Source organism: Marmota monax, unplaced genomic scaffold (assembly GCF_021218885.2).
Source record: "Marmota monax isolate L192 unplaced genomic scaffold, Marmota_monax_Labrador192_F-V1.1 WCK01_AAM20220418_F8-fsc00005, whole genome shotgun sequence".
NCBI classification, from domain to species: domain Eukaryota; kingdom Metazoa; phylum Chordata; class Mammalia; order Rodentia; family Sciuridae; genus Marmota; species Marmota monax.
Window position 1 is genome coordinate 12,707,344 of NW_026692254.1, and position 26,161 is coordinate 12,733,504.

Here is a 26,161-nt window from a genome sequence, read left to right on the forward strand (position 1 = left end):
TAGAGCCCGGTGAGAGTCAAATTATGCAAGGTAACAGGAACGCACTCTTACCAGAAGGGCTGGTCTCTTCCATCTTCCCTAGGAATCCAAACACGCTCGCCACGCCCCCTGGCCGCCTTTCCCCGCCCCTTAGGTCTCTAGCCAGTCACCTCACCACGTGGCCCCGCCCCTCGCCCTCTTTCCTCGCCGGCTCTGCCGCCAGTCGGGACCTAGCAGGTAGCTTCCTAAGATGGCGCGTGTGTTGACGGCCGTGGCGGGGGCTGCCATGGCGAGGGCTACGTTGGCCGTAGGTGAATACCGGGCACCGTTGGGATCACCGTGGGGCGGGGCAGGGCGGTGTGCGCCGAACCAGAGGCCCGGGGCGGAGGAGACCACCGGTGGCCAACCACCGGGGTCTAAAGCGTCCTGCCCTACGGAGCCGCCTTTCGCAGCTTCTGTCAGCACCTTAGCCAGCAGTCACTTAAAAGCGGGGCGGGCGGGGGGGTGGGGGGGGGGTTGTCTTAGTGTGCCACCCTGTGAGCTGTGTGTGGGACCTGCAAGGCAGGGGCAGATGAAAAGGAAGGAAGTAAATGGAGGAGGAATTGAGTGTTCACCGCATACCATAAGACATTGGGGAAAATATAGAAAAGAGGGCAAGTCCTGTGGACTTAAGCTGAATTCAAGCATGGAACCCCTGCAGGAACAACTGAAAGTCACTGGGGTAAAGAATACCAAAGAAATATTTTACCCACGTGCCCTAGTGTATTTATCATCTTCTATATAAACAGAGAAGTATTTTGAAACTCCTCAAGGTCGCTCCACCTCCACTTTTTTTTCTTTATGTCTACATGGAATCTGTGATGACTGATGGTCAAGTTTTCTGAGTTTCCCACTTTCTCCTCCCTCTTTTTCTTCTCTTCCTCTCTTTACAAACGCAAGCATTTCCCCCCCTAATCTGAGATTTCCTATTTGATATAAGTACAACGTGATAATTCCCAGACTTACTCCTGAACATAGTGTGGCAAATCCTTCAGCCAGCACCTTCAAAAGTGTTCAAGGAAATAGTGGTTTTGGTTTTTAATTTTTTTAGTTGTACATGGACACAATCTATTTATTTTTGTGTAGTGCTGAGGATAGAACCCAGTGCCTCAGTTTACAGGCAAGCGCTCCACCAGTGCCTCAGTTTACAGGCAAGCGCTCCACCTCTGAGCTGCAGCCCCAGCCCAGGGAATAAAGTTTTGTTAGGTTTGTCTCCTAAAAAGTGCCCTCTGTAGTCAGCCTATTGAAACCTGAAGTCCTAGCCATCCATTGAAGTCCCATCTCAAACTGGATCAGTTCTTTATTGATCACTCAAGCCTTTCTCATTAGTCACAGAATTTCTTAATTATCATGTCCAGGGTTAAGTGATGAGCATCCATATGCAAAGAAAAAGTGTACTTAGTAGGTTTAGCTGTCTCAACACTTAAATCAGTTTTAAAAAGTGAAATATATGTATACACATGAAAAAAATGTTGAGCACAGTTAAAATGAATATCTAGTTAACATAATATTCAGATTTTGTTAACAATTAACTCTATTGGCCTTAATATCCTTGGTAAAATGCAGGTCAGCATTTTAGCTCACATACCATTGCACATAACTTTTTGTAAAAAAAAACTCATAAAACAAAAAGCTGTCTTGTTATTTCTTAGCAAGACATCTCTTAGGTAATTGCATAAGCCAAAGACATTGAAAACTGAGAATTGAAAGAATGGTAAAGAATTTTAGAGGAATGAGAGTTAAACATAATCATTTAATAACATCAACTTCAATGTTTGACAGACCTGGGCTAGTGGCCCCACTTTGCATCTTATTGTGATATTGAGGAAAATCACTTGTGATCTGTTTAGCCTATTTCCTTATTTCTAAAAAGATGAGGAAAATAATATCATCTAGTCCATAGAATTATTGTGAGGATTAAATAAAATAACATTCTCACTTCATTAGTCTTTGTGATCATTATTTCAGTGGCTACAAACACTAATAGGATGAGTTAGGCTACCACATGGTACACTCCCACATCAGTATTGTAATTTCAGTTTGGTTAGGCAGGATTACAGATTTAGACAATACTACATAGGAACATTAATGCATAAATCTTAACAATGAAATAAGCCCACAGGTCTGTACTGGAAAGGTCAGGTAAAATCAGCTAGATTTTACCCCAGGGGATTCTGTACTTCACTATTAATAAATCCCAGCTGTTAACAAAATATAGAAAATACCTAGAGATGATTTGCAACATATTAGCTTTGGGGATAATAGCCAGCTTATAGGTTCTTATAAAGGCATAATGTGTAGTTTCTATTTGTTTATGATATTAAAAGAAGTTTCCAAAAATTACCAGTCATGATCAGTGTATGTTGGAGAGTTATCATTAGCAACTAATTTTAACTCAGCAAAATGGTAAATCTGTATTTCTACACTAAAAATTAAACAGAATTCTATGCTTTTAATACCTCCCAACAGCAAAACTACAACATGATATCAGTCGCTAAATACTCAATTACTACCAACAATGTTCTCAAATTGGAGCCCACACAATTTTCTAGAGAGAAAGGAGGTGAGTGGTCTCCTTATCATGAAAAATAATAAACTGCATTAATGAATGAAGCAGTGAATACAAAAGCACTGTGTATACAAGTTATTTTAGCTATTGAATGAGATTGTAGCATAAGGGCAATACTGTGACTGAGGTGGTACAGAGTTAACTTTCATGGGATCCTTTAAAAGCATAAAGTACATTAGTAGTCAGAGATGCTTTCATTTGTAAGCAAGTTGTTAATGTAACCTTTCTAAGGGTGCCAGCAATGGTAACTCTTGGTATTTATTATTTACTTTGTGCTGGGCTCTTTTTTCAACTCTTCATATATATTTACCATTTGGTTTTATGACATTCCCTATTAGATAGATACTGTTTTCATTTTATATATGCAGAAATACTGGTATAGAGTGGTTGAGTAACAGCTCAGTAACACAACTGAATGGTAAGGTCAAGGTTTGAATTAGAACTTTCTAGCACTAGAGCCCATATTCCTAACCATAAGGCACACTGCCTTTTACATAATAATACTTAAACCTAAAATCTAAATGTGAAAATAAAAATTATGTGAAGGTTGCACAACTTTGCAAATATTCTAAAAACTACTGAATTTACACCTCAAATTGGTGAACTTCATGATATGTAAATTATAAATCTGTTTTCTAAATATAATTGTTGAGATAAAGCTGTTGAAAAACTTATTACAAGTGATTAGTCACAATTTTATGACACTTTATATACAAAGTTAACATCTAATTTGTTTAAATACTAAGTACCCTTAATGAATTTCAATATAAACTCTTGAAGGTAAACCTTTATTTATTTGGAAACTGTCTGGAAAACCTAATCTGAAATGCCAAATCTGAACTGAAAGAAAGGCATGTTATTTTTAAGTCAAAACAGTAGAAGTTATTAGTAAGAACATGATTAATGAGAACTGATACACAGGAAGGTAAGAATTAAGAGTTAACATACTAGATTTTGTTTTATTTATATATATATATATATATATATATATATATATATATATATATATATATATATATATATCTCATATACCACATTTCTGATGTGTGTGAAAGTAAGTTGTTTTAAAATGGTTATTCATCTTTACACCCTTGGTTTTTAATCCTCCTATTTTCAAGTATTTTACATGTTTATTCACACATAGTTACACTTTGTAGTTTATTTTTACAAAATAACCCTTATTGGAATAATTACAGATGATCTACTGTGGAGTTTAAAGCAGTACAATTGTACTGCACCCTTCTGAGCTCAGAGACAGAAATCTAATTCTAGAGTTGAGAGTTCCTACCAGTTGGGTGAAAATATGAAATAATATCTTTTTAAAAAGTCAGTTTGATGGGTTGGGCTATGGCTCAGAGGTAAGTGCTCACCTACCATGCATGAGGTACTGGGTTCAATCACCAGCACCACATACAAATAAAATAAAGATATTGTGTCCACCTATAACTAAAAAATAAATATTTTAAAAAAAAAGTTAGTTTGAGGGGCTGGGATTGTGGCTCAGCGGTAGAGTCCTCGCCTAGGACGCGCAAGGCCCTGGGTTCGATCCTCAGCACACGTAAAAATAAAATAAAGATAGTGTCCAACTACAACTAAAAAATAAATATTTGAAAAAAAAAAGTTTGTGAAAATCATTTCATATTATATACATATTTAAAAACTTTCAGTACATGCAATTTCAATTTGTCCATCATATCTCAGTAACACTGGAAAATGTGTGTGTGTGTGTGTATGTGTATGTGTGTGTGTATTGTCACTAATTAATCATTAATCACTAATATATATAATACACACACACATATATATTTAAAAGCCTTTATTCCCTGATCCTTACCCAGTTTGCTTGGTCTACAGGGTTTTATCCACAGATTTTTACTGCTAGGATTATTATCATTCCTCCTCATTTTCATCTTCCTCTTCCATATCAAGGTAAAGTTCACATAACATAAAATTAACCATTAAAAAATATACAGTTACTAACAAACACAAGACTCTGGGTTAGATCCTTGGCCCTGGGGAGAAATAAAAATGTACAATTTAACAGTATTTATTACACTTACAGTGTTGTGCAGCTGTTACCTTTATCCAGTTCCAAAACATTTTTGTCACCCCAAAAGTAAACCCATTCATATTAAACAGTTGTTTCTGTGCCCTCCTCCTCCCAGCCTCTGGCAACCATTGTTTTGCCTTCTGTCACTATAGATTTACCTATTCTAGATATTATATGTAATTAGGATCGTACAGCATGTGACCTTTTATGTCAGCCTTCTATCATTAATATTAGTTACATATTACAAATATATTATACATTCATCCACATTGTAGCATGTATGAATACTTTACATCCAGATAATAACTTCCTTATGTAGATATGAATAATATTTCATTGTTTGTCTATTGGGAATGCTGCTACTGTGATTATTAGTGTACAAGATTTTAAATTCCTGTTTGCAGCTATTTGGGGTACTTAGGTATGGAATTCCTGGGTCATATGATAATTTGTTTAATTTTCTAAGGAACTGACAAACCATCCCTTTACAGCTGCACCATTTTACATTTTTATCAACAAAATACAAGGGTTCCAGTTTCTCTACATACTCATCAACACTTGTTTATTTTGTTTTTCTTGATGGCTGTGAAGTAGTATCTCATCATGGATTTGATTGGCTTTTCTTTAATCACTAATATTATTGAATATCTAATATGCTTGTTGGGCATTTTTATATCCTATTCTCTTTTTTTTTGGTACCAGGGATTAAACTCATGGACACTCAACCACTGAACCACATCCCGAACCCTATTTTGTATTTTAGTTAGAGACGAGGTCTCACTGAGTTGCTTAGCACCTCACCCTTGCTGAGGCTGGCCTTGAATTCATGATCCTCCTGCCTCAGCCTCCCGAGCTGCTGGGAGGCATGCACCCCTGTACCTGGCTCTATCCTCTCCTTTTAAAGAAGCTAAATTATTGAATTTTCATTGGTATTGCTGTATTTTTTTCTATCCTAATTCTAGAATGTATGTCTTGGGGGCCAAAGAAACCAACAAAGAATTATATTGTATTTCTGAAACCATTTCCCATCTCTAGAGAAAAGATAAACCTAGGTGGCTTCAAAATCTTAAATTTTTACAATATGAAAAATGCTGTGGTCTCTCTAACATATAAAGCAGATTTTGTTTTCTATTAAAAAAGAACCTGTCCTGGTAAATCAAATGATAAAATAGTTATAGAGGAATTCTACAGTGAGGCTTCAAATAACGTGAATTGGCCTTCATTTTCAGTGACAAAAGTTTTTTCAATATTCCTAAAGCAAAGTGGCATAGGGTATAAAACTGTTTTCATTTAAATATCCTATAATTTGTTCCTTTAACATATCTGTATATTCAAATGCTTATGATAGTGTTATATTAATTATATTAATTATTTTATATTATATTAATTAATTATATTAATTAAGGATCTCTACCTGCTCCATCTCTTGTAGAAGTAATTCTGGTAAGGACAATCCAGATACCAGCACAATATTTGACATACCCTTAAACTTTCAATGACAGTAGTGTGCATACTACCCAAAAGCTCATTAATCCTGTATACAATGTTTTTTATAATATAAATACTTCATTAAACTTCCATTGCAAGTTGCACATACAGTAAACACGAGAAGAAAGAAAGGAGGAGCAGCTTGCAATGATTTTGTTGGTCGTTAGTCTTTGTAAAGTTCATTATCACCGTGTCTCTGCAGAAAATCCCTCGTGCCACTCAGCTAGAAAATCATCATTATATATCAATAACGATAAGAATGGATGAATTTGTTGTATATCTATGTATGTCTGGTACTGTATTGTTTGGGCACCAACTGTCTACACAACAAACAAAGTTACATATTTAGTGGGTAATACTAATATTTTTTTAAATCTAAAATAACAAATGATGGATAAAAAAAGCACATCACTTCTAGTAAAGATTGGGTATTCTTTCTTTATTTATTTATTTTTATTTTATGCCATTATATAAGGATTGGGTATTCTTTTTATGTAATTTCATTTCAGTTGTACATTTATATATGTGTGTGTGTATGTGTGTGTGTGTGTGTGTGTGTGTGTATGCTGAGTTTGTGTGTGTGTCCATATATATATGCTGAGTTGTAATACATTTGGATTTCATAATAGCAGTGAGTCCATAAAACAGAACTATATTGCCCTATTGGTAATGAGAACCTTTAAGTATTTCAGTAACCCATAATATAGACTGGGGCAGGGTAGAAGACCATCTTAGGCTGAATTTTGCCTTCTACTGACTTACAGTGTATCAGGTTAAATAAAACAAAATAGTATCACTTTAATTTTCTTCCTAAAGAAAATTTCAGTTAAGAGGTATTTTATTAGCTATAGCTGTGCTGTACTTGGTACTATGTAAAGTTTTTTTCACTACCCACCTATTGTTTAAAAAAATACTGTATATGATCTTCATCTTGCTATTTCATACCAAATTATTAAGTGATATAGTTTTACATAATTATATTTAGACTTCATACATTTATGTATTTTTCATTCTGGGGAGTTGGACTCTTTGTGGACTCCCATGTTTGTGGGAATGGGAAAGTCTTGCAGCCTTCTTCAGTTACTGAATGAAAGGGGGTTTCAACTGAATGAAAGGAGATTAGCAAAGTTCTGCCTCTAATCCTTCAAAATGACAAAAAGTCTGGTGTCAGAGGAAATTCTCATAAATTAACTATTGCCTTGATCTTTGCTTATCCCCCCAACAATGATATATTTTCCTTGGTTGATAATCATTCAAATAAAATACACATTAAAAATTATTGTATAGATATGCATTTCATGACTTTATTACAGATTATAAACAAAAAATTGTGTTTAGGTGGGAAAGAAAGTGGCTTGCTTTTATCATTAAGTGTATGTTGTATCACTGTTACATTCAGACTTAACCCCTTCAGAGTTTAACAAGTAGTTCTTAATATGCCATTATACTTCAAGTGTTACCAGTAAATATAAATGATTATGAAAAGTGTCATTCTTTGTTCAAAATCCAATTGAAGTTCAGAATTATCAGTGTGTGTGTGTGTGTGTGTGTGTGTATGTGTGTGTGTATAATAGTAGGAATTGAACCCAGAGACCCTCTACCACTGAGCAATACCATAGCCCTTTTTATTTTAAGACAGCCTCTCTAAGTTGCTGAAGTTGATCTTGAACTTGTTCTCTCTTGCTTCAGCCTTCTGAGTTGCTGGGATTACAGGCTTGCTTGCACCACTGTGCTTAGCTCAAGCTCAGAATTACTTTTCTTAATTTTGGACAATTAGCTTTTTAATTCTGGGCAGCACAGAGTAATTTTAACGTAAGTTTTTCCATTTATTTCCCCTGAGTTAATTTCAATAATTAAAAAGAATAGACATTAAATAATTAATTTTCTTATGTATTATTTGTTTGGTTTTTTTTAAATTATAATTTGAAATGCATTAATTCTCAAAAGAAGGATACCAATGACTGTTCAATTTTTCAGGGTGTTTTTCAAAATTCCTAAATCGAGTTCCAGCAGTGAGAAGCTTTTCTGCATCACAGTCCTTGCATCAGGTGGCAGATCCTGTATGGAATCTTGGTCAACTCAATCATGTAGCCATTGCAGTGCCAGATTTGAAAAAGTCCACAGCATTTTATCAGAATATTTTGGGGGCCCAGGTAAGTGAGGTGGTCCCTCTTCCTGAACATGGAGTATCTGTTGTTTTTGTCAACCTGGGAAATACCAAGATGGAATTGCTTCATCCACTGGGAAATGACAGTCCAATTGCAGGTTTTCTGCAGAAAAACAAGGCTGGAGGAATGCATCACATCTGCATTGAGGTATTTTTATTATTTTATTGTTGGTATTTTAAATCTCTCATTAACAAAATGTGTTTTACTTTTTAAGACAACATGTAGTCACTGTCATCAAAAATTTTATTAAGTTCTTTAAAGGAAATAAAAATCTTCAAAGGTGAATACACACACACACACACACACACACACAAACACGTGTGTGTGTGTGTGTATTCTCTTTCCTTCTAGAAAACTGTAAAAATAGTGTATTTAATTGAAATCTAGATTCAACTGTCACTGAAAAGGCCACCAAAGTTGGGTAAAACATAATCTTTACTCAAGGTTTTATCTATAGTAAATGTTTTCCCATGTAATAGGAATATAACTGTTTTCACTATCATAGGCAAATAGGAGAAGCAGGTGAAAGATTTTATAGGGTAAGAATTTCCATACACATGCAAAGTATTCTTTTCTTTTTTCTTTTGGTACAGGAGATTGAACCCAGGGCCTCATACAAGCTAAGCATGCACTCTACTACTGAGCTACACTCCCTGCCCAAAGTATTCTTATAATTATTTTCTGTCCTTAAAATTTTAATAACTTCTTCCTTTTATAAAAGCAGTACATTTTCAATTACTGACTGTGATTTTTAAGATCTTCTAAATTGCATTTGCTAACAATTTCTGAGAAAACACTAAGAAATGTTAGATGAGAGCATTTTCATTATAGCTCATTTATTGGTAGATATTCATGTTCAGATAACTGCCTTTTAGAATACCAGCAATGCCAATTAGGCTTCAGTTTAAACTAATTTAGTAAGACAAGTCTTTTGATAATAATAGTGAGATAATTAATATTTAGGTCTCATTCCTAACCCAGAAGAAAGGTGGGTCAATTGTAGAATGAAGTTAAGGATGTATTCAGTTTGTTGTCGCAAACACATATGAGAACCTATAACATAGACTGTTCTGCGTACTTAAGATTTAGCAATGAATGCAACAGGGACCATGTTCACAGAAGGAACAGATATTTAAATAAGCAAGTAAACTATACTGTGATTAGTTTAATATTAATATATTATTTAAGATTAAGATTAACATGTGTGTCTTCTCAGTGCCCAAACAAAGGGAAGGATTGATCATTCTTACCAGGCCAAGGAGCTGGGAATGTTCTTATAGAGCATGAGTTACAATGACTGTGAAGGGATTCCCCAGATGAACAAGAGGAAAAAGGTGTTCCAGGCAGAGGGACTAGAATGTGGAAAGACAGAGTTATAACAACTAATACTTACTGAGTATCTTTTGCAGTATATGAAGTACTAAACATTCATTATTTTCTTTAATTCTCATAACTAATCCATGAGGGTGCTATTAACCCTATTTAACAAGTAAGAAAACATATTTTGTTAACTTGCCCACAATAGCATTAGTTGTAGGTGGCAAGGCTGGGGTTCAAACCCAAATTTGTTCTGATTCTAGGGTCTGCACTCTCAGCCATGAGGCCATTTGCATTCATTGTATTAACTGAGCTTAAAATTTGAAGTGGGGGGGGCTAGGTATGTGGCTCAAGTGGTAACGTGCTCGCCTGGCATGCGGGGGACGCTGGATTCGATCCTCAGTACCACATGAAAATTAAAAAATACAGATGTTGTGTCCACCGAAAAAACTGAAAAATAAATATTAAAAAAATTCTCTCTTCTCTCTCTCTCTCTCAAAAAAAAAAAAAATTTGAGGTGGGGGAGCTATAAGGTATTAGACCAGGGAACTATACAAAGTCTAATATTTAGTCTCTATTTCATTCTCAGGAGGTTACTTTTGGCTGCAGGTTTTATCAGTGGACCCGAGGGTTTGTGTAAGCCCCACAGGATGAGAAGCAGGACCATCTGCCTTTGAATCTACTCTCCTCTCTCCCACACTGTACTATCTGGGTTCTACATCAAGAGAGCCTATGCCTTCAAAGGAGGCTGACTGTGTAAGTTAGAAGTTCAGTGAAGTAAAGAAAAGTGAAGTTCAGTAAAGTAACAGCAAATTCAAAAGTAGAGATCAAAAGGGAGAAATAATAATGTATATAAGTATAAAATAAAGGTAGGTAATAGGAGAAAATATGTAAAGTGGTTAGTTGCTACTTTAGCCTGACATCCATCTGTCATCATTCCACAACATGCACAAAAAATAATGGCTTAACTAGAGATTTTATTTTCTTATTCTCAGTCTAAAAGTGAGCTGTCCCAGTGATGGGGCAAGTCTGTCATCTGTAATATATGACTGACAGAATTGTTCCAGGCATCACTATTTACTAGTCAGAGGGAAGAGAAGGCACAGAGAGAATACAGGACAAACAGCTTCAAGATGATCTAAATGCCAGGTGTGGCCATGTACCTGTAGCCCCAACTATTCAGAAGGATGAGTCAGGAGAATTGCAAGTTCTACGCCACACTGGGCAACTTAATGAGACCCTGCCTAAAAATAAAAAATGACTGGGGATGTAGCACAGTAGTAAAGCGCCTCTGGGTCCAATCTGTAGCACCAAAAAAAGCCAAAAAAAAAACAAAAACAAAAAACAACAACAACAACAAAAACCACATAGCAAAATGTAAAGAAATGCTCTTATTTTCCAAGTGGTGAAAAAATCAATGACTTGTTTTGTGTGTTTTACAGATTTTTTTCTTTGAGCACATATGCCAACTGAAAGGAAAATTTTATAACTTTAAAATAAAAGACTAATGAGTTAACTTCTTTTCCGCATGCTAGGATATGGTCTTCATTCAAGAAGACAGAAATTAGCCCTTTAAAAAAAAATCCTTATTTTATTTTTATGTGGTACTGAGGATCAAACCCAGTGCCTCACACATGCTAGACGAGCACTTTACAAAAAAAAAAAAAAAAAAACAAATATATATATATATATATATATATATATATATATATATATATATATATATCCTTTGTAGCCAGGTATGGTGATATGGTGCCTAGAGTCCAAGCTACATGGCAGTCTGAGGCAGGAGCCCTCTGTTGAGCCAAGGTGTTATAAGCCAGAAGCCAGCCTGGGCAACATTGTAAGATCCCATCACAAAAAAAAAAAAAAAAAAGAGAAAGAAAGAAAGAAAAAAAAAGTCTCTTCTCATTTTGACTTTGGTTTACAATAAACCCCAGGAATAAATACTTCTAGTGAACTCTGTATCATAGGTTCCCATGTGTGTGGATTTTATAGTATGACAAAATTTTCAGAGAACACAGCAAAACAAAACAAAATGGACCATTTGGTGAGATTTTTAACTTTCTATGCTACTAAAACCACCATCCAATACTAACATTTTCCAAAAGAAAGGGCATTTTATTAGAGAGAGAGAGAAAAAAAAAAGTAATAAAGTGAGAAATCTTTTTGGAATAAAAGAATCCTGTTGTATCAGTCATCTTTCCATCATTGTGACAAAGTACCTAAGAAAATCAACTTACAAGAAGGAAAGGTTTATTTTATCTCATGGTTTATAGATTTCAGATCATGGTCACTGGGGCCTGTTACTTTGGGCCTTTGGTGGCAATGAACGTCATGTTGGGAGCAGATTCCAAAAGAAGCCTGTTCACTTTATGGTAGCCAGGAAGCAAAACATAAGAAAGAGAGGAGAAAAAAAATGAGGAAGGGTGGGGTTCCAATATCCCCTTCAAGAATAGGCTCCTAATGACTTAACTTCCTTCCATTAGACCCCACCTCTTAAAGGTTCTACCACCTTCCAGTAGTGACATCACTTGGGGTCCAGTCCTTTAATACAGAGTCTTGAGGGGCCATTCAAGATACAAACTAAGATACTTATCAATTAAATAAATCTACAGGTTTATTTTGGGGTTTTTCCTTTTTTTAAAAAAAAAGTTTTTTTCAACTGGTGAACATTTCAGTGGAGATGAGCATTTGGGAAATACTGTCCATAACAATCACTAGACTGTATAGAAACCATGCACACTTAAGGTAACATACACATTTTGAAATAATTCCCAAGAAAACATAAAAACTTCTAAAACTTGCAAAGTAAGAACAGTGTTAGGTTTGTGTAATTCACTTAGTTTTTAGCTTTAGGGGAGAGACAATTGCAACGTAAATATTTAATGCCAACATTTCATTTTAACTTTTATAGATTTAAATGAATTTGAGTATTGAATTCATTCATTATTGACATGAATTTACACCATTATAATTCTATGTAAAATAATAGCCTGTTTATTAAGTCAATCAAAATTTAAAGCACTATTAAAAGTGGCACTTTATTACTTGTTCATAAAAGTTTACTTGTTCATAAAACTAGAGTTATATAACTTAAGATTAAAAGATGTTATTTACAAAATGACTTGCCTTCCAACAAACAAAATTGCATTGCCATCTTTAGATGGGGCAGCTGAGCACCAAAGAAGATATAAGACCAAAGAAGATTCTGAATTCTGATCATAATAATCCAAACATTTTTAATTTGGATTATTGCCACTTAATATACAATGACAAAGAAAATCAGTATAAACTCACACACAAGAATTTGAAGTGAGAATCTGCCCACATTTTCATTAATGACACTTAAGGCTTTAGAGAGTTATCTGATGCACAACTTTGATTGTTTTACAGACTATAAAAGCATTTTTAAAAGACTGAAAACACATTTTTAAGACTTAATTTCTCAAATAAAATTGCTTTGCATTTCTTATAACTATCGAATGTACTTTCAGCTCAGAAAATTAAGACATTTTTCTTCCATTCTTTTTATTACCACCAAACAAAACATTCAGAGTACTCTTAAAGAATTGTAAATTTTATAGCAACACTAAGAGAAGAATTAATACGATACAAGATCTTTAAAATCAAAGTTAGTGATAGAAATAGTAACAAATAAAGATGCCAGTCTAATGTTAATTAGGCATGTAAAAAAATAAACCTAACTTAAATCTTAGAGGATAAGCCCTGAGCATCAGAATTCTACATATTTATACTTGAGTAGAATGTTGTCTAAGTTGAACATTCATGAAGAAAACAGAAGTTACCAAAAGGGCAATATGAAAAGACTCATGATTATATTATGAAAAATTTCAAACATACAAGAAGTAGAAAAAATAATGTAATGAACCTCCAAACATCCATCATCCTGATTCAACACCCACACCATCTTTCTTTCCCCTTTATTAAAACTTTTAGTAATTTGCAACTTCATTTTGCCCTTATTCAGTTTGTATCTCTAAGAAGTAAATAACCACAATGGCATTATCCTGTTGATCAAAATTACAGGTAAATATTTAAAGACGTCTATACACAATTTGTAAATCAAATTTTCGAGATTGAGTTACCGGTGTCTTTTTGTAGTTGACTTGTTCTAATCAGTATTCTAATAAGATTCACTCATTACATATAGTGATTAATCTCCTCAGATTCTTTTAAAAATATTAACATTTAACATTAATATGATGCAGTTGTCACCATTAATGAATAAATAATGATCTATTATGGTACACTAATGTACATTATTCAGACTTCCTTTGTTTTTACCCAGCATCCTTTTTTTTTTCTGGTTATACATGATAGTAGAATGCATTTTGACATCATACATAGATGGAGTATAACTTCTCATTCTTCAGTTGTATAGTTACACCAGCCATGTAATCATATATACACATAGAATTGCATATATGTCTAATTCATTCTACTGTCATTCCTAACCCCCATATCCCTCTCCTCCCTCTGTCTAATTCAAATTATCTCTATTCTTCCCTAGCCACTCCCCCTTGTGAACTATCATCCAAATATCAAAGAAAACATTCAACCTTTGGTTCTTTGAGATTGGCTTGTTTTGCTTAGCATGATATTGTCCAGTTCCATCCATTTACCAGCAAATGCCACAATTTCATTCTTCTTTCCAGCATCCTTTTTCTGTTCCAGAATCCCCTCCAGGATCACACATCACATAATCATGTCTCCTTGAGTTCCTCTTGCCTATGATAGTTTCTCAGACTTTCCATGTTTTTGATGACCTAGATACTCTTGAGGATTTCTGGCCAGATATTTTGTAAACTATCCCCCACTTGATATTTGAATTTTTTTTCTGATTAAATGAGGTTATTCTGGGAAGGAAGACCACAGAGATGAAGTACCATTATCATCACATCCTATCAGGACAAATCCTATCAACATGACTTGTCGCTGTTGATATGAACCCTCATCTCCTAATTGAGGCGGTATTGTCAGGTGTCTTCACTGTAAAGTTACCTTTTTTTTTTCTTTCTCTTTCATACTGTGCTCTTTGGAAGGAGGTCATTATGGGATGTCCACACTTCAGGAGTAGATAGTTATATCAATATGTGCTTGTGGATATTTATTTTATACTTTATCCCTCAAATCATTTTAACTTTGACCATTGAAAAACTCTTTTGTTTGGCACTTGTGTCCCTTTGGCATACCCTATGCCTTTTTTTTTTTTTTTTTTTTTTTGAGAATTTCCTTATTTTCTGGGACTACAAGGTTCTCCAAACTCATATTCCTTACCCTAATTCTAGAACCAGTTGTTTCTCCAAGAAGCTTTGGTTCTTATTACTGGAAAATCGTGTTAGAAACCAAGATGGGATCTCTAGGTGTGCTCATTGCTGCTGGTGTATCTTTGGTCTAGGCCCTTTGAACTAACACAGAAAGGAAATATGCGTTTATATACTGTACGTTTAAACTTATGTGTAAATATTTCTATATGTAAACCATGTTGGGCTCACAAAATAACATAAGCTCATGAATTTACACTGATGTCTCCAACTCTATCACTTGAATCACTCTGACCTTTCCCTTGCTTCTTTACATAGCTCCGAATCCCAACTTGGGTATGTATATATGAAAAACTTGGCACTCACCATCTGATATTAGTGTTATTTTTTTGTTTCTTTGTTTTACTTAGTTATACATGGCAGCAGAATGCATTTCAATTCATTGTACACAAATAGAGCACAACATTACAATTCCCTGGTTGTACACAATGTAGAGTCTTATCAGTGTCCTTAATTATTCAGTTTCAGTACACATATATAGTTATTGTATGAGTTTCCTGGAGTTCTTTTTTTTTTTTCCTTTTTTATTTATATATGACAGCAGAATGCATTACAATTCTTTTTTTGAGAGAGAGAGAGAATTTTTTAATATTTATTTTTTAGTTTTTGGTGGACACAGCACCTTTATTTTATTTTTATGTGGTGCTGAGGATTGAACCCAGGGCCTCATAAGTGCTAGACGAGCACTCTACTGCTGAGCCACAACCCCAGCCCATACAATTCTTATTACACATATAGAGCACAATTTTTCATATCTCTGGTTGTATACACAGTATATTCATACCAATTCATGTCTTCATACCTGTACTTTGGATAATAATGATTATCACATTCCACCATCATTAATAACCCCATACCATCTCCCTTCCCCTCCAACCCCTCTGCCCTATCTAGAGTTCGTCTCTTGTAAAGAATCACCACAAACTCGGCAGCTTAGCATAACAAAAATTTATCCTCTCATGGTTCTAGCCTATCCTCTAGGCTAGAAGTCCAAAAATCAAGAGGCAAAAATATGGAGAGGGGTGGGGCAGGGTAAAACACTATGAAAGGAAAAGAAAAGAGAGCATAAGAGAGATGAAGAATGTGGTCAAAAGTTCTAGCACAGGGTGGAGTCCTGGAAAGGAAGGCAAGAGAAAAATAAAATAGAAGCAATAATTGAATAGTCAACAAGGACATTACCAATCTGATGTAAGATATCAACCCATGCATTCATTAAGCTCAGCAACCCCAAGTAGGACAAATGCAATAAAATAAAAAACTTAAGCATACCATCATCAAGCTGAAAACCAGGATAAAGGTCAAATCATTTAAGCAATCAGAAAAAAAAAAGACACAAAAATTATAGAATAACATGTAATAACACTGGTTAAGTAATAACCAAAAATCCCTACAATTTAGAATTCTAATTTCAGCTAAGGTGGAATAACAGAGAGCAGTTTATCCTCCTCCTTGAAACATGTAAACAAAATATACAAAAGAGTGGTTGTCTGGCATTGAATGTCAAGCAGCAAAGAAAGCTAATCCCCTGAGAGAGGGGAAGCAAATAAAAGGATGCTTGCAATTTCTCAACCAGATATGGCTGAAGAGTTTCCAAGTCTTCCTTGCAGGACAGGGGAATCCAGTGGAGCTTCACAGTTTTGCCAAACTGAGAACCTAGAAGTTGGGAGTCTGAGGAAGCCTTGGTTCTTGGTTCTTGGTTCTTGGAGTTGATAATGTAATGTGCTAAAAGGAGAGAGCTGCATAGATGCTCCAGAGATCTATAGCCTTTCACATCGCCATCTGAGAATCAGGTAGGGATGCATGTTAGGAAGCTACCTGTTGCTGAACGCAGAGCCCTCTGAAAGGATCAGAGGGAACAAACATCACCCAGAGGTGGAGTGGTTTGTTCTTGCCAGTCATAGTGGAAAAACCTTGAAATACATGGGGGCAATGGGTAGAGTATTCAAAAGTGCTTTCAGGAGTAAGAAATTAGTCTAGACTAGAGACTGTTCCAATTCCATATAACAATCAGAACAAAGCTCAACAATATTTATAGAAATTTTTAAAAATAAGGTAAAGGGCTGAGGTTGTGTCTCAGCCATTGAGCACTTACCTAACATGTGTGAGGTACTGGGTTCAATCCTGAGCACCTCATGTAAATAAATAAAATAAAGGTGGGACTGGTGTTGTGGCTCAGTGGTAGAGTGCTCGTCTCGCATGTGTGAGACCCTGGGTTCGATCCTCAGCACCACATAAAAATAAATAAGCAAAATAAAGATATTGTGGCCATGTAGAACTAAAAAAATTTAAAAAAATAAAACAAAGGTATTTTGTCTACCTATAACTAAAAAACTATTTTAAAAAATAAAATTGACAATGCCTGACTTTGGTGAGAACTAATTTTCCGAAGAATGATCCAGTGGGTGTGACCATTCAACCAGCTCATGCATGTTCTTTTTAGAAAAAAAATTAGAGTAGAGCAGCTACCATACAAATTAACATGAAATGAACATAGTCATAATGTAGGCATGACTAGGAGTTTTAAAACATTATAGGAATACAAGTAGAATGTATATCATATGAAGAAGTCATAGTTTATGGTAACATTTAGTATTCTCACTAGTTGTTTGGTCAGTTTTAGAATTCAATATACAACCTTTGGTTTTTTGGAAATAAGATTACATAAATATTAACATGTTAGGTCTGTGTGGTGGGAAATCAGTCTTCTATTATCCCCCCATACACCCCCACTTTTGATATTTGGAATGCTATTAAGTCATTGAATTCTAGAGTGAGTTCAGATTGCCTGGGAATGTGGTCATTTAACCCAATTCCAGGTTCCCTGTCTGAGAGGCTGACTTTCCAAGATAGAGGAGGATCATTTCTTTATCATTTCCTAGACTGCAAATAAATATGAAGCAAATAGAAATAATTTAGAAGAGAATTACAAAATTATAAAAAAAATTCTAGATTTTTTAGAATAACATTTTGATCGCAGTTTTTTGTTTTTGTTTTTTTTTAGAGAGAGAGAGAGAGAGAATTTTTTAATATTTATTTTTTAGTTTTCGGCAGACACAACATCTTTGTATGTGGTGCTGAGGATCGAACCCCAGCCGCATGCATGCCAGGCGAGGGCGCTACCGCTTGAGCCACATCCCCAGCCTATATTTTGATAGCAGTTTAATAATGATTTTTATGTATTTCAAGTTTAAATTTCAGAGTTAATAACCAATTAATTTGGGAGGGGAAAAACTCTGTTATCTCATTTTAATCTATAGTCAATTTATATGGTGGGACTATTGTTAGCTTTCCATCTATATCAAATGAATACCTGAAATAATAATTTTATAAAGAAAAAAAGTTTATTCTGACTCACAGTTTTTGAGGTTTCAGTTCATGGTTGGTTAGCCCCAATGCTTTTGGGCCTGTGGCAAAGCAGCAAGTCCTGGCAGGAAATACACGGCAGTGGAAAAACTGCTCACCTCATGGCTAAGGAGCTAAAGAGGAAGAGGAAGGGACTGAGGTCCCACTGTCCCCTTCAAGAGTACATTCCTAATTACCTGAAGATTTCCCACTAATTTCCATCTCCTAAAAGCTCTGCCACCTCACAATAGCACTACCCCAAGATTCAAACTTTTACCATGTGGATCTTTGGAAGATACTTAAGGTCCAAACTACAGCCTCCTCATTTCCTTGGTTTGAGGAACACAAGGTTCTCAGGAAAAAACAATTTGTCCAAAATCACCAATATTACTTCCAGAAGAAACTATGATAAAGAGGACATACTATTTAAGTTATAACGGGTAACATTTACCCACAATGAGTTTTTTACGGCATTACAATTGCTCACCTAAGAAGATTTAGTAACTTCATTTACTTCTCTGTTTATTTTTCATTATTTTTTTCCCATCCTGGGACTTGAACTCAAGAGTCTCATACATGTTAGACAAGCACTGTGCCACTGAGCTACACCCTAGCCCTGCTTTCATTTCATGTGGTGGCTTAAGAATAGTCTTTTCCAAAGGTAGAGGAGATAATGCTGTGTAAGTTCTCAAAGTTGTTTCTAAGTCGTTATGATACTATAACTTGCTATATTTATGATCTTATTTATGTTCTTATTTCTTTTTTCAAGGTGGATAATATAAATGCAGTGATGATGGATTTGAAAAAAAAGAAGATCCGTATTCTAAGTGAAGAGGTCAAAATAGGAGCACATGGAAAACCAGTTATTTTTCTCCATCCTAAAGACTGTGGTGGAGTTCTTATAGAACTGGAGCAAGCTTGATTTATATTTGCAAGAAAATTAATTTCCCTAAAAACCCTTTTAAACACTATCAAAATGTATTATGGTACTGCTTCCAAAGTTAAAGACTAAACTACAGAAATATTAAAATTATGTAATATATGTACATACATATGTATAAATTAGATTTGGAAAAAGCCTTGTTTATTAAATGCTTAGGGAAAATTATTAAAATCATATTCATAGAAATAAATTACTCCCTTTTAAAATAGTAATTGAGTACAGTATGTTATCTGTTTAAAGGGTGTGGATGTGGCTGTGTGAAGCAGATTAGATGTACAAAGGAGTTATGAAAGTATACCTGAGAGTTACATGCATACATATTTGAGACAAAGCTGTTTTCAAGAATGTTAAAAACTAAGCTTTTAATTTTTAAAACAATTTTCCAAAGTCCGCAATTTATTTATTTTTATTTTTATTTTATTTTTTTTAAAGTGAGGGAGAGGGAGAATTTTAATATTTATTTACTTTTTTAGTTTTCGGCGGATACAACATCTTTGTTTGTATGTGGTGCTGAGGATCGAACCCGGGCCGCACGCATGCCAGGCGAGCACGCTACCGCTTGAGCCACATCCCCAGCCCCACAATTTATTTTTAAATTAAAATTTTTTGCTTTTTATTTTTTCATTTGAACACATTAATTTATTAAATTAATTTTTAACAATTAATTTTTTAAATTAATTGCACATATTAATGGGGTTTGGTGTGATATTTTCATACATGCCCACAGTGTGCGTGCATGGGTCAAATCCAATCTTCCTTTTTCTATACTCTTCCCTCTTCGCATTTACCAGACCCTAATAATCATTATTCTACTTTCAGTTGACTTTTTTTTAGCTTCCCCATACGAAAGAACAATAAATACAATTATCCCACTTCTGGATAAATATCCAAAGGAAACGAAAGCATAGCAAAGAGATACCTCTATAGCAATGTATTTCCCAGCACTATTCACAATAGCTAAGACATGGAATCAAGCCTAGGTGCCCATCAATAGATGAATGGATAAAGAAAGTATCATATATATATATATATATATATATATATATATATATATATATATATATATATATATACACACACACACAAAATGGAGGATTCTTCCATAAAGAATGAAATCCTGTCACAAAAAGAATGAAATTGGGGGATATTATGTTAAAGGAAATAAGCCAGACACAGACAAGTACCAAATGTTCTCTCATATGTGGAAAAAAAAAAAAAGAAAGAAAAATCTAGGACTACATGTTTCAAAGGGAACTGCTCAAGTTTATGGAGTTTTATCTCAAAATATTTGCTCTTTGGGAACAATTCATGGCCATGAGTTCCTTAGGGTGAGGTATTTGAGATATTAGGTTTAGGTGTATGCATAGGAATTTTTGTGGGAAATTTGGTGAATGATCTCTAGGCGCACAGAGAGCTGAAATCTGGCAGTAAGTTTCGGAGTAAAAAATGTCTTAAGCTGCTGAAAATGAAGATAAAACATACAACATGTTTATAAAATAACAGTTTTTTTATAATGTAGTTTTTTTTAACACTTTTATTTATTTGTTCATTTAATGTGATGCAGAGGATTGAACCCAGTGCCTTACACATGCTAGGCAAGTACTCAACCATTGAGCTACAACTGCAGCCCCAAATACAACAATTTTTAAATTTAACTCATAAATTGATAATTTAATGAAATTCTGCTTTCTTAATTATGGAATTTGGTAGCAATATATGCAAAATAGTATATGTAATAGATAGTGTTAGTTTCCTAGAATTTACCCATCTTTTCTCCCACAATAGAATTCTGGCTTTGTTAAGTATCCAGCCTTATCCCCTTCCACACCGGGAAAGACTCAAGGTTGGACTTCTAACACTTTTGCCAATGGTGGGCTCATGGTCATGTAATCCATACCTGGACAATGAACACTGAAGAGCATTTCCTAGAAGCTGCTGGAAATGCTCTTTCGTACTCCTAGGTGAGTAGGTGAGAGCCTTGAGAAGTCAGTCTCTCTCCTACCAGAGATGAACAAGGAAACAGTTCATCCTGGTTGCTACTAGCAACCATCAATAACTATAGAAAAATTAGAAAAAAAAAGTCCTTTAGGAAAATGATGATCACTCTTAGCAGAGTTGAGAGAAAAAAAGCAGTTTTTAATACATTTAAAAAAATACATTTCCTATTGAATAATAAGTTAATTTCATTATATTTGTGGAATTTTTTAAATTAAGGAAAAATTGTGGGGCACAGTGGCACACACCTGTAATGCCAGCAACTTGGGAGGCTGAAGCAAGAGGATCTCAAGTTCAAAACCAATCTCCACAATTTAGAAAGGCCTTAAGCAACTTAGTGAGACCCTGTCTCAAAAAATGAAAAGGACTGATATGGCTCATTGGTTAAGCACATGGATTCCATCTCTGGTACAAAAAAAAAAAAAATAAGGAAAAACAATTTTTGCTAATAATGTTTCTAAAAATTAATAATTATCCAGTATATTCACATAATTTTTAAATGTTTGATTTACATTACTTGAACAGTAAAACAAAACAAGCCTTACATCTGTGACATCTCGTCATTTTCTTAAAAATTTATTTTTTCTGCATGTCAATATTTTAAAAAATAAAATTATTTACAGTTTTCTCCAAAATTACAGTTATAGTTTACAGTTAGAAAATTGTTGACATATTTGATTAACTCTTTGTAGATCATTTTTTTTCTTTTTAAATAGACATTTTCTAGAGCAATTTTAGGTTTATAGCAAAACTGAGCAGAAAGATAAAAGAGTTCTCATTCACCTCTTTCCCTACACATGCACAAGCTCCCCATTATCAACATTCCACACAAGAGTAGTATATAAATATAGTATATATACTACTATATTTATACTACTATAATTACATATAATGAGATTTTTTGTTACTCTATGTACACACAAAATAACTATAATTTCGTCAGTTTCATTCCCCAGTATCTCCCCTTTTCCCTTTCCTCCTGCCTCCTCCTGGATCCCTTTCTCTTTTCTACTGGTCTCCCTTCTACTTTCATGAGATCCCCCTAAATTTTTTTCTTTTTTCTCTCTAAATTCCAAATATGAGAGAAAACATACAAACCTTTATTTTCTGAATTTGACTCATTTCACTTCATATGGTGTTCTTCAGTTCCATACATTTACCTGTGAATAACATAATTTCAGTCTTCTTTATGGCTGCATAAAACCCCACGGTATATACATACCACATTTCTTTATCCATACATTGATGTACACTTAGACTGGTTCCATAATTTGACTATTGTGAGTTTTTGTTGTTGTTGTTGTTACCATAAACATGGGTATGTGTGTATTCTGTAGAATAAATACCAAGGAGTTGTATATCTGGGTCATGTGATGGTTCCATTCCTAGTCTTTGAGAAAACTCCATACTGAATTCTTTAGTGGTTGTACTAGTTTACAATCCTGCCAACAGTGTAAAGTATTCATCTTTCCCTATATCCTCTCCAGCATTTATTGTTATTTGTACTCTTAGTTGCTGCAATTCTAACTGGACTGAGATAGTTTTATTTGCATTTCTCTAAACGCTAAAGATGTTGAACATTTTTTCACATATTTGTTGGCCATTTGTACTTCTTTTGAGAAGTGTCTTTGTAGTTAATTTACCCATTTATTCATTGGTTATTCATTTGTTTGTTGGTATTAAATTTGAGTTCTTCATATATTTGCAATATTAATCCCCTGTCAGAAGAGTAGCTATCAAATATTTTATCCCATTCTGTAGTCACTCTCTTCATGCTTTTGATTCTTTGATTTGCTGTGTATAAGCTTTTAATTTGATGCCATCCAATTTATTAATCCTTGGTATTATTTCCTATTATTATTTGTTAGAGTCTTATTGAGAAAGTCACAGCCTGCATCTACATGTTGAAATGTTGACCTGTACTGCAGAGTTTCTGGACTAAATCATAACTCTTTGATCCATTTTGAGTTGACTTGTGTGCAAGGTGAGAAATAGGGATTTAGCTTCCTTCTTCTACATATGGATATATAGTTTTCCCAGCACCATTTGTTTAAAAGGTTGTCTTTTCTTCCATGTATGTTTTGTCACCTTTGTCAAACATCAGATGACTATATCTATGTGGGTTTATCTCTGTGTCTTATGTTCTGTTCTACTGGTCTGTGTGTCTGTTTTTATGCCAGTACTATGCAGTTTTTGTTACTATAGTTTTATAGAATAATTTAAGGTCAATTATCATGTTGCCAGCCTTACTTTTTTGACTTATAATTGCTTTGGCTACTGGGTCTCCTGTTCTTTAAATGAATTTTAGTACTATTTTTCCAGTTCTGTGAAGAACATCATTAGTATTTTGATGTAGATTTCGTTGAAACTGTATAACACTTTGGTAATATGGCCATTTTAGCAATTCTTCCTATCCATGAACATGGGAGGTCTTTCTTGTGTCTTCTACAGTTCTTTTATCTTTAATGTGTTATCATTTTATTTGTAGAAGTCTTTCACCTCCTTGGTTAAATTTATTTCTAGTGTTTTGGTTTTTTTTTGTTTGTTTGTTTGTTTGTTTTGTTTTTTCAGGCAATTATGAATGGAATTATTTTCCTGGTTCTTTTTTTTTTTTTTACAAAATTTATTGTTGGTGTATAGGAAAGCTATTGATTTTTGTATGTTGATTTTATATCCTATGACTTTGTTTATTAGCTCTAATAAAAAGTCTTCTGGTGGGGCTTTTTGGATTTTCTAAATGTAGCAACATATCATTTGCAAAGAGTGATATTTTTAACTTATTAGAACAAATTTAAAATTTTTTTTAAAAAGAAGAAGCGTGATATTTTGACTTCTTCCTTTCCTATTTGTATACCTTTTATTTCCTTCTATTGCCAAATTGATCTGTCTAAAGTTTCAAGAACTATATTGAATAGGAGAGCTGAGAGTGGGACATCCTTGTCTTGTTCCTGATTTTAAAGGAAATGCTTTCAGTTTTCCCTCATTCATTGTGATGTTGGATTTGAGTTTGTCATATATATCCTTTATAATGTTGAGGAAATTCCCTCTATCTCTAGTTTCTTCAGTATATTTATCATGAATGGGTGCCAAATTTTGTCAAAGGCTTCCTCTTCATCTGTTAAGATGACTACATGATTTTTGTCCTTAATTCTATTTATGTAATGAATTATACTTATTGATTTGCATATATGGAACCATCCTTGCATCCAAGGAATGAATTCAACTTGATCATGATGTACAATCTTCTTAATATATTGTTGTAAATGATTTCCTAATATTTTATTGAGAATTTTTGCATTTATATTTATCAAGTATATTGATCTATAGTTTTCTTGATATGTCCTTATCTGGTTTTGATATCAGGTGATACTGGCCTCTAAGTTTGAATTTGGAAGTGTTCTATACCTTTATACTTCATAAAATAATTTGAGAAGCATTGTCATTAGTTCTTTAAAGTTCTGGCATAATTCAACTGAAAATCTATCTGGTCCCAGGATTTTCTTTGTTGGTTAGGGTTAGGGTTATTATAGAAAGATGCTTATTTTCTCATTGATTTGGGGGTTTTTCTGTCCTCTGTTCTTTGTGTTAAAATACTATTGTAGTTTAAGTGGATTAGGTTGTATATGAAGCAAGGTACACTGCCCCTTGGCTGGGATATAGCTGTAGCTGAGCAGCAGAATTTCTATGCTGTGAACTTATAGGGTTCTAGTATATTCCCTGAACCTCACGTAAGAGGGAAAAACAAACTACAGCAGTAACAGCAGTGAACCATGTAGAGCATTAAATTAAATAACTGATGCCTACTATGATATCTATAACACTAATTACCATAAAAACAGGAATGGTGAGATCAGCAATTAACAACAGCCATGGCCTAGTTCTAGCACTAAAGTTAGCGCTGGTATCAACTCTGCCATCCATAATACTAAAAACTGCAACAGCACGTATGATGGGGACAGAAATGTTATAAATTAAATAGTTCTTAAAAATGGTAAAAATACAGTTTATTAAGAGGAAAGAAAATAGGAGAGGCAGGTACAAGAAAGACTAGAATAATCAATATATGAATGGAGAGAAAAGTATTAGAATGTTAAGGGAGAAAACACATAAAGAATGCAAAATAAATAGAAAGAATGAAAGAATTTGGTTATTAGTGGAAGAAGAACAGAAAGAAAGTAACATAAGGAAAAAACAAAACAAAAATTCTTAATCCTCAAAAGACAAAACCCAACAAAATAACAAATGGATAATAGTAAGAAAAAAATGTGAAAAAAGAAACAAGTATGCGTATATGTGTATATTAATGAACCAATCAGAAAATGCAGCAAGACCACACACACACACACACACACACACATACACACACATAAAAAAAACTCTTAATGAAACATAAAAGAATTGTCTTTGCTAAGATAATTAATACAGTCAACAAGATAGATATTCACTGCCCATATCAGACTTCCCTTCTTTCACTCCTCCATCTTGTCAATCATTGATATTTTTACTACCTTTATAGTGTTGCCTTTCCCAGAATAACAAATAGTTGGAATTATACAGTATGTTCCTTCCAGATTATCTTCTTTTACTAGGTAAATCTTCATATCTTTTCATCACCTGATAACTCACTTCCTTTTAGTATTGAATAACATTATATTGTCTGGATGTATTGAAGTTTATTCATTAGCCTACTGAAGGCCATCTTAGTGCTTCCAAGTTTTGGCACCTATGAATAAAACTGGTAATCCTGCTTCCTCCTGCCCTCTCCTCATCTTCCTCCTGCTCCTTTATCTTTTCTCTTTTTCTTATTCTTCATCTTCTTCCCAGTGCTTGGGAACTCAGGGCCTCATGCTAGGCAAGTGTTCTACCTCTGAACCATGACCCCAGCCCAAAGTTGCTAAGTTTTTTGTGTGGACAGTTTTTCTG

At 34.3% G+C, this 26,161-nt stretch overlaps 1 protein-coding gene across 4 annotated transcripts; it reads left to right on the top strand.

Moving 5' to 3' along the window:
* The first annotated feature begins 8 nt into the window (after positions 1–8).
* On the top strand, positions 9–19,451 carry Mcee (methylmalonyl-CoA epimerase). 4 transcript variants are annotated; one of them, XM_046435696.1, is made up of 3 exons: positions 9–216; positions 8,103–8,440; positions 19,070–19,451. In XM_046435696.1, exons 1-3 carry the CDS (start codon positions 24–26, stop codon positions 19,220–19,222), a joined length of 684 nt encoding a protein of 227 aa, XP_046291652.1. In that variant the 5' UTR covers positions 9–23; the 3' UTR covers positions 19,223–19,451. The 4 variants fall into 4 exon arrangements, with proteins under 4 accessions (XP_046291652.1, XP_046291678.1, XP_046291672.1 ...); XM_046435722.1 differs by having other exon boundaries at positions 8,103–8,278; XM_046435716.2 differs by having other exon boundaries at positions 144–290.
* Positions 19,452–26,161: the final 6,710 nt, after the last annotated feature.

Coding starts and splice junctions, on each gene's coding strand:
- Mcee (XM_046435696.1), top strand. CDS start 24: ATGCAAGGTAACAGGAACGCACTCTTACCAGAAGGGCTGGTCTCTTCC. Junction 217..8,102: donor CGCCAGTCGGGACCTAGCAG/GTAGCTTCCTAA, acceptor TCAATTTTTCAG/GGTGTTTTTCAAAATTCCTA. Junction 8,441..19,069: donor TGCATCACATCTGCATTGAG/GTATTTTTATTA, acceptor TCTTTTTTCAAG/GTGGATAATATAAATGCAGT.